Source organism: Parasteatoda tepidariorum, chromosome 7 (genome assembly GCF_982258835.1).
Source record: "Parasteatoda tepidariorum strain Cologne lab strain chromosome 7, Ptep-v5.0, whole genome shotgun sequence".
NCBI lineage: Eukaryota > Metazoa > Arthropoda > Arachnida > Araneae > Theridiidae > Parasteatoda > Parasteatoda tepidariorum.
In genome coordinates, this window is record NC_141761.1 from 58,467,775 (window position 1) to 58,479,523 (window position 11,749).

Consider the following 11,749-nt stretch of genomic DNA (forward strand, 5'->3'; position numbering starts at 1 on the left):
CCACCGGCGGCACCGTTTAGAGTGGTGCAGAGAACACGAAACCTGGACACCTCATCAATGGAGTCGCGTCCTCCTCACAGATGAGAGTCGTTTTAGTGCTACAAGCAATTCTCACCCTTAGGAAAATTTGCCATAGGTTTGCCATAAAAAAATGCCATAGGATACTCCTATGGGGTTTTGCCTATGGCAAATATTTTGCCATACACTTTTGCCATATACGTATGGCAGAATTTTGCCATACATGTATGGCAAATTTTTGCCATAGGCAAAACCCCATAGGAATATTCTATGGCATTTTTTTGAATGGCAAAATTTTGCCATAGGCAAAACCCCATAGGAATATCCTATGGCATTTTTTTGTAGGGCAAAGTTTTGCCATGAGTGTATGGCAAAAGTGTATGGCAAAATTTTGCCATAGGCAAAACCCCATAGGAATATCCTATGGCATTTTTTTACATGACAAATTTTTGCCATAAAACTAAGATGTGCTACAGTTTATGAAGAAATATTTTTCCATAGGTTATGGTACACCTTTGCCATACAGCTATGGCAACATTTCTCGTTGATATTTTACCATACGTCAAAAAATAATTACTTACAAGAATCTTTCGCGATGGATATTAAAAATGCAAAACTTAATAATTGTAGAATAAATATATATCCAGAAAGCTTTTTTTTTAAATTTCTTTGATAAACTTCTCCTGTTTCACTTGCAGAATAATTTTTGTATGCGGTTCTTATTCAAATAAATTTCAAACATTTAGTACTAACCGCTAGAAATTGGGTCCGGTGGTCAGAGCGAGTGGGGAAAATATTGGTTATGTTGATTAGGAACAAAATATATTGAGTACAGGCAACTAATATTTGTTAAAGCTGTAAAAACAAGAAAATAGAAAGTGGGTCCGGAGGTCGGAGCGAGTATAAAAAATGTTAATTTGATTGATTGGTATCATAATTAGTTAGATAAGCGTCAGATATTAGAGGAACCTAAAAGAACGCGAAGCAAAATAACGGTCCGATGGTCGGAGCGAGTATGAAAATTCTTTAAATTTTGATATGTGATACTAAACTAAAAATTAAACAGACTACTAAAACAATAAAATACTATTAAAACTCAAAAGATAAAGAGTGGGGCCGGTGGTCGAAGCGAAATTAGTTTAAAATAGATCAAACGGGACAAAAGCTGAATATGTAACGGTGCAACCAGTGGTGGCATGTGAACAAAATTTTATCTATAAAAAAGATGGTATTAGACTATAAAAAGCTAAGAATAGAAAACAGGCTAAATTAGTTGATCCCCTAATAGTGAGAGATATAAAGCTCAGAAAATTTATGTTGAGTTGTGTTTAGCACAGTTAGAAAAGAGAACGCAATATAGAAACATTGGTAAATACAAAACATGTTTAAGACATGATTAAAATTGGTGAAATTAATAATTGTTATTGACAAATTTACACTTGGTCAGGGATAGTAAATAAAAATTAATTGGGTATAGGGAATCACTATGACGAAAAAGTTGTAAACTTAAGGAAAGATTAAATTGTTAAAAGCATTTTTGGTTACAGCAGCAGATGATATGGCCAGGGACTGTCCAGTTGATGATATTGAAGCAAAACAATTGTCAACCAGTAATCCAGCAAATCTAGTTAAGTGATGACCCTAAGCTATGTATAAACATGTAACAGAACATTGTACAAATATATGTGGATACTTAAGAAATATTAGTTGTAAAATAGTAAAACACAGAGACATGATAAAAAACAATTTAATGGCAAGCAAAAATTAAACACAAAATATAAATATAAAGCCCTAACATATGTAAGATAATGTAAAAAAGCATTGCCAGAACCTAAGTGGAATTAAAATAAAAAACTAATGAGAATGTAAACACTGATAAAAGTACCAGACAGCCGGAAATTAAAAAACTTAATAAATTCAGATAGATAATTGCATAGGCGTTTGCAATAAAATGTTTTTGACCAAGAATGAGATCGAAAAAATATAAAAAGCCAAAGTTAGCGAAAGATTCCACTTGTAGTGGATGACACGTTAATATGGCGGTCTGATACTCTAAGCCTAAATCAATGGAACATCGGATTTTAAACACTCAAAAATGGAAAAATTGGCCACCCGGAGGCCGGAAAAGACTCACCAGGAATGCCTTGTTGGTTTACATGTTGAATTCAATTAACTTCGGGGTGAAATAATGGATATTTATCTCTTTTAGAAGATGTTTTTGAGGACTCCATAGAAGTTGTTGTTTCGTTGGTGGAGATCTAGATCAGCTTTTCTCTATGGTATACTGCCATACAAATCTTTAAGGTTACCATTGGCCTATGGTATACTGCCATACAAATTTCTGTGGTTGCCATAGGCCAATGGTGACGTGCCATACAAATCCTTATGGTTACCATTAGTCTATGGTATACTGCCATACAAATCTTTATGGTAGCCATAGGCTTTTAGGGTTTTGCCATACAAATCTCTATGGTAACCATAGGCGTATGGTATCTTGCCATATAAATTTCTATGGTAGCCATAGGCTTATGGGGTTGTGCCATACAAATCTCTATGGTAGCCATAGGCTTATGGTGTTGTGCCATACAAATCTCTATGGCAACCATAGGCGTATGGTATCTTGCCATACAAATTTCTATGGTAGCCATAGGTTGCCATAGATTACCATAGGCTTCTCTATGGCAAATTTTCCTAAGGGCAACGTCAGTTGATCTGGGGAGAGGTTGGAACTCGATTTCATCCCAATAACATCACGGAAAGAGATCGTTACGGTGATCCTGGAGTTGTCGTCTGGGGTGGCATTATGTTGAACGGGCGGACTGAGCTTCAGATCTTCGACCGAGGTTCTGTAACTGGCGACCGCTACTGCAATGAGGTAATCCTGCCCCATGTGCGTCTGTTCCGAGAGGCCATTGGACCAGACTTCATTTTTATGGACGACAATGCCCGCCACACCGTACTGCTAATGTTCAGGAGCTACTGGAAAGTGAAGATATCACACGAATGGATTGGCCAGCTTACTCTCCAGATCTAAATCCCATAGAGCATGTGTGGGATGCATTAGGGAGACGTCTTGCGACACGACAGTATCCTCCTGGTAACACCCATCAGCTGAAAGATGCGTTAAAGGAGGAATGAAGACGTTTACCCCAAGAACTCCTGTATAATCTGGTGCTTAGCATGGAGAGACGATGCCAAGCAACAATTACAGTAAGGGGAGGGCATATCCCATACTAGGGAACATTTGCCAGTTGTACTTACGCATCTTCAGGCAATCATGTGTAACGCCACTATATGTCAAATAAGGGCTTTTTTTGTTCCATACCCTACTTTAAGCTTTATATTCATTTCTGCGCCATTATTCTTTTACCATCGTTTAAGTACAAAATAATATACATCATATTCAAATTTCATGTCAATCGGATGATTTCTTGTTGAGTTATGACAGAAAACGCACTTGTTGCTTAAGTTTTGCACACCAGTGTAGTTTCTGACAAAGAACTCTTTTCTTGATCATATTAACCGTTATGAAATGATCGAGAGATTTTTCGGTTCGATATCAGAGGGTAGAAAATGAAGTCTGAAATTGAGAATGTCTTGCAAAATGCAGCAGAGTTGCGCATGAGAAGGCAATAATCTCACCGAACCCAGCTCAGTAGACGCACATACGGACTCGCAAGTATTTCATCAAAGATGTAAAATGATTGGCACTTTCATAAGCTATGGACTGACGGCATGCCGAAATGAATTGTGAAAACGTTGAATAGAACAATGTGAAAAGCACTCTTTTGCATAATACGTGGCGAAAATCGACATAGTAACGAAAAAAAATCTATTTTTTGAAAAGGGAAAATTAAGCACTTTTTAAAAACACCCAATGAGAAAAGCACCTTTGAGGGCTTTTAAATAACGAAAATCGAAAATAAGCACCTTTAAGCACTTTATAAAAACACTACGCACCACGATTATTCAAGCAAAGTATATTAATCAAGAAAAAAAATTATTATTAGTCATCGCACTAATTTCCTTAAAAATTCATTTAAATTTAAAAGCAATTTTTCTCTTATGATTTAAACCGAGGTTTAAAAACCTGTTAAATATTGCCATCAGGCACTGGCTATTTTCACGACAGCCATGAGAATACTATTTTCACAAAAATGATTTGAAATGATCCGAAATTAAAATGAAGATCATAAAAGCTTCAAGTTATATTGATGGAAAATTGATATGATTATTTGCTTTAGTTATAAACACAAAGAAAGAAGCACTGTATTATTAATTTTTCTTTTTTTTCTTTTTTTTTAAATTTTACTAAGCTGATGGTTAAAAAAAATGAATCGATAAATAAATAAATAAAATAACATTGCCTTTATTCAATAAATCAAATTTCTTATGACACAAATTTTATTTCTACGATTTAAAAAACCAACCTTTAATGTGGTAAATAAAGGACAATAGCACTTAACCTTAAAAAACATCAGTGTAAGAAATATCTGACAAATGTATACAGGACAGTGGCACTTAATCAATAAAAGCATATACATCGCTGTACAGAATACCGGGCAAATGTATACCGGGAAGGAACACTTTACCTTATAAAATATCAGTAGGCAATATCGGACAGCAGCACTTGACCTTAAAAAAAAAAGCATATTAATCAATACTGATTGAATGTATAAGCAGCATTCCTGTTTGTGAGTATCAGTATTTCTGTATAGTCAGTAATATGTCCTGTACTTTTAAAAAAATCATCACTTTAAGGAATTCCATACAAGTGTGCACCTGACAAACATGCCTGTCATATTATTGTCCCATTTATTATTAATTTTAAAAAAACGAGCATTATTTATTGGCATTGGCTATTTTCAACAAATTTAAAAAAAAAAAACAATAGTGATGTCAATTGAATTGTTCCGCTTCACTCAATTGGTTATTGGTGCTAATTGTCGATGTCTCATTCCAAAGGAAGAATACACCAAAAGAGCGCCGACATCAACTTCTTTGCGCATCACGTCATCTGAAAAAACGCAAAACGATACTAAAAGATCTAGCTGAGAGGTCTTGCGCATCGAGACGTTGACGAAGGCCCTCACTGTAAACTAACCAAACACTTCCATAAATTATTTTATCTCAACATTGCTACAAAGTAAATATTTTAAACAACCGTATTTGAATTTTTTAATAAATTTTTTGCAAACAGCAATTTGTTATCAACCAAATTGTGTCAATCTTTAATATTCTTGTCAAAATTATTATATACTTGCAACATTTAAAAAAATACTTGTCAAATAATAATCGTAAATAAAATTTTAACATTTGAACGTGGCTTTAAAGATAGAATATGAGGACATACTTATTGACATTTACATACATTGAAGCTGTAAGTTAATGATTTACTTTGTTTTATTATTTTGAAACAAGTCAATGTATTGACAGAGAATTTAAAAGAGTCGTCAAAGTTTTTCAAAATACTCGTTAAAAATGACTCTTAAGCAACAATTCGATGATCTCTCGAAGAAAGTTAACGATTTAGGCAAAATATTTGAAATAGAAGAAATGTTTAAGGATTTGTTATCGTCTTCCTCAAAAATCGGAAACAATTTGCCAAATCTTCACAGAGAAATAATGGAATTAAAAGAAAATATTTCATTCAAAAGAAACGAAATTCGAAAAATGAAATCTAAATTGAAGAAAGAGAAGTAAAATATTTCAATATCATTGGCTACATCACAAAAATTCATAGATGCACGATGGCTGTTATATGCCACACAAGCTAAATTCATTTCCTAGTTAAACAAAAACTTTTTAAAATATACAGGGCTATTCATAATTCCCTCCGAGGTTTCGAAGCATTATAGTAAAAAAAAAACGAAGACGAATGTGGCAAAAAAGAACATATGAAATTATTTCGAAAGTATTCAAGTTTTAATTTAAGCAGTCGCCGGTAGATGGCAGTAACATGTACCACTGAAGTCAGTTGTAGAAAAGAAAAATGGCGTTTACAGGCGGAGGGAATTATGAATAACCCTGTATTATGATAAAGGCTATTCTTTACAGACTACCCTTAATTTGCATTTTAAGAATTCTTATCAAAAATGAAAACAAAAAACCATTCCCGATCGCACCGCTCTAATACGCCATTTAGGGAGAAGACCGGTTTCATGTCTTGACACTCTTCTCTTCTCAGTTGTATAGGAATGCACTACGATATTTTCCTTTTTCTTAATATTTTTCCCATTTTATTGTCACAAATATTTTTTTTTTTTTTAAATTTCCACGGCGCTTTCTTTTAGAGCTATGTTCAATTTAGTTTCCTAAAGTATTCAAAAGTTTTTAATCTATTTGAAAATCAAGAAACTGACGCGACTTCCTTCTCCTATGACTCTCCACAAGCTAGTGATGAAACAATGCGAAGTGTTGCCATGCTATAGGTAAAGAGTTCTGCTCTACACCACCTATAGCCCATTTCGATCGCCAATACACAACGGTGGCATCAGATTAACATTCATGCTAGGAAAGAACTAAAACGTTATTGAAATTTGAAACACTTTCAAATTTTAACCTCCAAAAGACTTTTGTTTAAAATACAGTTATAATAAAATTTACATGGATGTCGTCGCAAGGATGTGGTACTCGATATCAATGATCTCGGAGTTAAACTAAACTTGATGTCAAACCCTAGTTTTGATCTCTCTTTTTGGTGGCACAAAGTAAAGTTTTCCCTCATATTACTCTAAGTAATGAATAGCAGGGAAATTTCAAATGATTTTGACCAAAGCCAGGAATAGAGAAGCAAAATTGAGAGAATCAATTAATGATTAAGTAATTATTAAATCAACATGGAAGGAGATAAGCAATTAAGGAGATAAGTAATTAAATAAAATTATAAACAATACATGTGGTATCAATCACCAACCAATATTTGAGCACTTTTGGGTACTCGAGTTCAATACATAATAAGTGAGTTCACCATTAGTAAATATCTTTAGCAAGATGTCTTCCACATTCGTTTAGTTTTTCAGGAATAGTTTTATGAATTATTTTAAACTACTTCATAAAACATTTCAAAATGTAAGAATGTACTTATATGAAGATCAAGAGGGAAGAAAGGCTTTTCTCCAGTTTAGACAAAAATGACGATAGGATAACCATCTGTTACATTTTAAGAATCACTAAGTCTTGACGAATCAATAACATGGTTCTCCCCGAGAGTTATTACACAGAAGACGGTCCGTGCTTGAAGTTGATGCCCTCCTTGAAATTCGTTTTTTTTTTCAGATTCAGCTTTCATGAACATAAACCGTTCACCCCCACCTTGATTTTCATGTGTTTTTTTTATGTATGTATTTGTAATTAAACAATCTGCATAGAAATGCATGATTTAAATTAACGTAACAGTGTAACAGAAGGTATTGCTCTATTCTTTAGACTTAAGCTTGAGAAAGAAAAGAAAAAAGCTCACACTGTTCAAGAAGAGGTTGATAAATTGGTAATTTTTACTTCTTACTTAAAAACTCATAGAAATATCTTGAAAAACTTTAGACATTAAAAAGTTTTACTAATAAACCAACATCCTACATTATATCTTGAAAGTGATTCTTACATTTATTTTATTTCATAATTGGCGTTGAACAACCAACCCATTTTTGAGTTTGCGGCTATCAAAGTTCTAATCCGTAACCTTGCAATTTTGAACCCAACTCAGAAGACAAGGAAACTCTAGAAACAAGCATTGGTAGAGCCTTCATGGAGGACTTTCTGATAAAACATGCCCGCAATTGAGCAATTTCTAAATCTCGAAAATAAAAATCGCTATGTACGATATTTAAATCGCCTGAATAAGAATGACAACGTTCAACTTTTAAATCAGGTAAATACGAAAATCGATGTTTGATAATAGAATCGCGATTTTAAAAATTCATAAATACAAAACGCGATATTGGATTTTTAAATCTTGTAAATAAGAATCATAATGTACGATGTTTAAATAGCGCAAATAAGAATCGCAATGTGCAACTTTTAAATCAGGTAAATACGAAAATCGATGATTGATATTAAAATCGCACGAATAACAATTTAGATATTTGCAGAGTCTGGACTCGGGATTTCTAAAAGGCTTGTTTGTATTGTTTTTGTCATAATAAATAAAAATTTACAAGATTAATTGAATGAGCAAATAAATATTTTCACCGCAAATCCACCCCCCCCCTTTTTTTTTTTTTTTTTTTCCTCGTTTGCTTTTACGTCTGAATTGCAAAAATACGAGCTATCCGGCGGACGAATAAAAATACGGAAAATCTTATTTTCTGTGCGTAAAAGCGGAGAAAATTGTTAAAATAAGTAAAAATACGGAAGGGTTAGCAGCTAGGACGTAGTTTGAATTTTCTGTTTATCTTTGAAAATCATAAATGAATATAATTATTTTATTTCAACGACTGAATTTTCAAAACAAAAAAAAACAAAAAAAGCGGGATATTAATAATAACAAACGAAACTTTTAGAGAATCGGAGTTTTTGATATAAAGGCTGAAATTCGAGAGGCAAAAGCGAAAAAATCTCATCCCTGTATAAAGGTCAGCCAGTTTTATCCCAAGGAAATGATTTTTAGAGAAACTTCAGAGGGAGGAATGAGGACTTCAATACTTTCGCTCCGTGCAAAATTAAATTCCTCATAAAATATTTTAACATGTTCAAAAAAAATATTTCGCAGAAATTAGAGGAAAAAATGGAAAAATTTGAAAAAAAGCGTAAATCCGCGAAAGAATCACATCCCTGGCCACCTTTTGAGAGGCAAGGGCTCCATCTCCTGAGCCACAGCTTTACTTACTTTTAGAAAACAATGGTTTCAAAGGGTAGACAGATCCATCTAGAAAGCAGGACAAGCTAGACATTTGCCAAGGGCCCTGGGCCAGTGATATTCAAAAAAAAATTTTTATGATTATAAAATTTATTGTTTAAAAATTAATTCCTGGAATTAAAAATTCGGAAATTTTGTTTATTTCAATAATGTAGACAGATGCAGCACCCAGATATGTCTTCTGAAAGCAGTAGACTTCAGATTTCTATTAAATAATTCATAACAGAATCAAAATCCTAAAATTAAAAAATATGATATATTGAAACATTTTTTACATGATTATTGAAGCAGAGATCCTAAATCTAAAACTTCTCACTTTTAAAGTCTCTTGCCTTATATAAGTGATTAAAATTTTAAAAAAAACTATCTAAAATTTTAAAACAAAACTAAACATATCTGTATAATATAAAATCATAAGGGTTTTCGCTGCTTTGAAAACTATTCATTTAATTTCCTATCCGCGCTTTTGAGATAAAAAATAATTGGATAAAATTAAAGGTAATGAACGTACTTATCATATTTTTATATTTTTTGATGTTTCTACTTTAGGATTTTTTTTAAAGAAATTTAAGTTGATCTTTTAAAGCAAAAAACATTGAAATGCCATTTTTTTTAATCTATTAACCATATTTTTGAAGGAAACTCTTATTAACAAGGCCAGACAAAGATAAAATATTGCAAATATTAAATTGCTTCATATCGACAAGACAGCCACCAATTGACGATAGCATTTCTCCTCCTGGCTCGCCCGATCACAATGCTGATGTAAAATATTCTCAGTGGTAAGTAGATCTCAGGTTAGAGTTCCTCAGCTGTCAGAATAACAGTGGGACTTTCTCGTGGTCTTCCTCCACAAAGGCTTATTTATCCCAATGCTTAAGGAAGAAAGTCCCTTATTTTCTAGATTGGATTAAAAATTACAAGGCTACGGAGTTGGACATTGCTAGTCGTAAATCAAAAAAAGAGTCGGCTGTTATAAAACTTCATACGAGTAGATATTCTCTCTGTACTGCAAATTTCTAATCAATAATTTTCCCCAAAAAGTATTTGAACTTCTCAATAATAAAACACCTTTGTAAGCTTTTTTTGAGCAGCATAAGGGCAGTGCTAACAATAGGGTATCACAAATGGAGTTAGTTCACCTCTTTATTCTGCTGTATCCCTGAACCAATTAATACCCAAGAGAATTTCGAACCGATTCCCTATGGTATTCTCATTTTGTCCAACAAATTAAGTTTTCAGAATACATCAACAAAGAAAAAAAAATAATGAACAACACAAAAGGATAGGCAGCCAGTTCTTTTAATTACCAAATTATTTCTAGTATGTTTACTTTGGAAAGCTAATAAATAATGCAATTGCACAAAATATCTCTTATGCGTAATTCTTGCACAAAAATAATTTGTCCTTAAAACATCCCTTCTTTAATGAATCAGAATGAAAATTCTTTTTCTTTCAATAACACCAATTTCAAAAACCTTTATATTTTAATAAAAATAAGCATATTTTTAAATTACCTCGCATATATATTATTTCACCTTTATATGCTTGTTAATCACTATCATGAAATTTTGGAACTAAACGATTAATTTCTGAGCAAAACTAATATTTAGATTTAATGTTATTCAATAAGATCATCTTATTACAGTAGTTTGAGCAAATTTTGTATGGGTATAGATAGTACTTTTAGAGTTCTATGATGTTAGTAATATGCTAACAGTTCCGACAACAAAAAAATTTGCTACATTGTCAAGAATAAATTCTTCATAAAGTATAAATAACTTCAATCTTTAAAAAATTGAGTCTGAAATTATTACTATTGTATTTTGAATTCTTCATTGTATTCTGAATTTTAATTCCATTTGCATGAATCATTTTACTCATCTACATCTATTAAAACCAAATTATTTATACTCACAAACAGAATGTAACTATTTTTTAGGCTGAAGTATTGATGAACATTCGCAACAATATTACGAATCACAATGTTTCTGGAGATGATGTCCTGTCACTTTTTGACTCTGTTTCAATACCAAGCATATCCTCTGACTGAATAGATTGATTGATAATGTAAAACATTTAAATATAATATTTTTTAAAATTGAAGAAACTAAAATTTACTAAAAAGAGAAAATAACTCAGTACTAAAAGTAATATGCATTGAATTTTTTTTTTTTTTTGGCAAAATTAATTTCGATATTTATTTTTGTATTTTGGATATCAAATAAAATTTTCTTTAAAAAGTGTATTTAATTTCGTATTTGTCTCAAAACAACGATATCATAGAGTAAAAAAAAAAGGAAAAATTAGCAAACTGAATATACGAAAATAGTTAAAAGCATGGAAATTTAGAAAAAGAAAGACACAAATTAAAGAGAGTCAACAATAATTATAGTTTTAGTGCTTTTAAATGCTGAAATTAAGAATTGTATAATCAAATAATATCTGTTAACTGTTTGCAATTACAAATTATCATTGAATATTTTGAATTTTGTACAGAGATATCAAATGTATATTTAGAATTTTGTAGAGAAAAACCAAATATATATTTAAAATTTTGTACAGAAAAGTTTTATGAATTATTTATTCTAAACTTTAGTTTTTAAAGCAATATACAAAGCTAGTCGGAAGCAAAATATCCAATGAGCAAGCAAAGCAATCAGAAAGAAATTTCAAAAGCAGTTCGAAGGGTTAGCGAGCAGGGATCAAGATCCTCTTAGTAATAAGTAAAAACTTAGATAGCTTTTGCTTATAAATACAAGTCAGTTTGAAAAAAGAAATTTATATTTTTTACTTTTAAAACAAATGTATGATAAAAATTTAATCAAGTAACAAAATTAATAATTTAAGATAAATTTCTAAAGTAATTCGAAT

At 31.8% G+C, this 11,749-nt stretch overlaps 1 protein-coding gene across 1 annotated transcript; it reads left to right on the top strand.

Annotated features, from left to right (window-relative positions):
* Positions 1-5,462: 5,462 nt before the first annotated feature.
* Positions 5,463-11,032, top strand: LOC107453791 (uncharacterized). The gene is made up of 3 exons (XM_016070740.4): positions 5,463-5,717; positions 7,447-7,507; positions 10,818-11,032. Exons 1-3 carry the CDS (start codon positions 5,500-5,502, stop codon positions 10,926-10,928), a joined length of 390 nt encoding a protein of 129 aa, XP_015926226.2. The 5' UTR covers positions 5,463-5,499; the 3' UTR covers positions 10,929-11,032.
* Positions 11,033-11,749: the final 717 nt, after the last annotated feature.

What these genes read in the sequence shown, in the direction of transcription:
- LOC107453791 (XM_016070740.4), top strand. Translation starts at nt 5,500, where the DNA reads ATGACTCTTAAGCAACAATTCGATGATCTCTCGAAGAAAGTTAACGAT. An exon ending in TCTAAATTGAAGAAAGAGAA is followed by an intron (nt 5,718 to 7,446) that starts GTAAAATATTTC and finishes TCTATTCTTTAG; the next exon opens with ACTTAAGCTTGAGAAAGAAA. An exon ending in AAGAAGAGGTTGATAAATTG is followed by an intron (nt 7,508 to 10,817) that starts GTAATTTTTACT and finishes ACTATTTTTTAG; the next exon opens with GCTGAAGTATTGATGAACAT.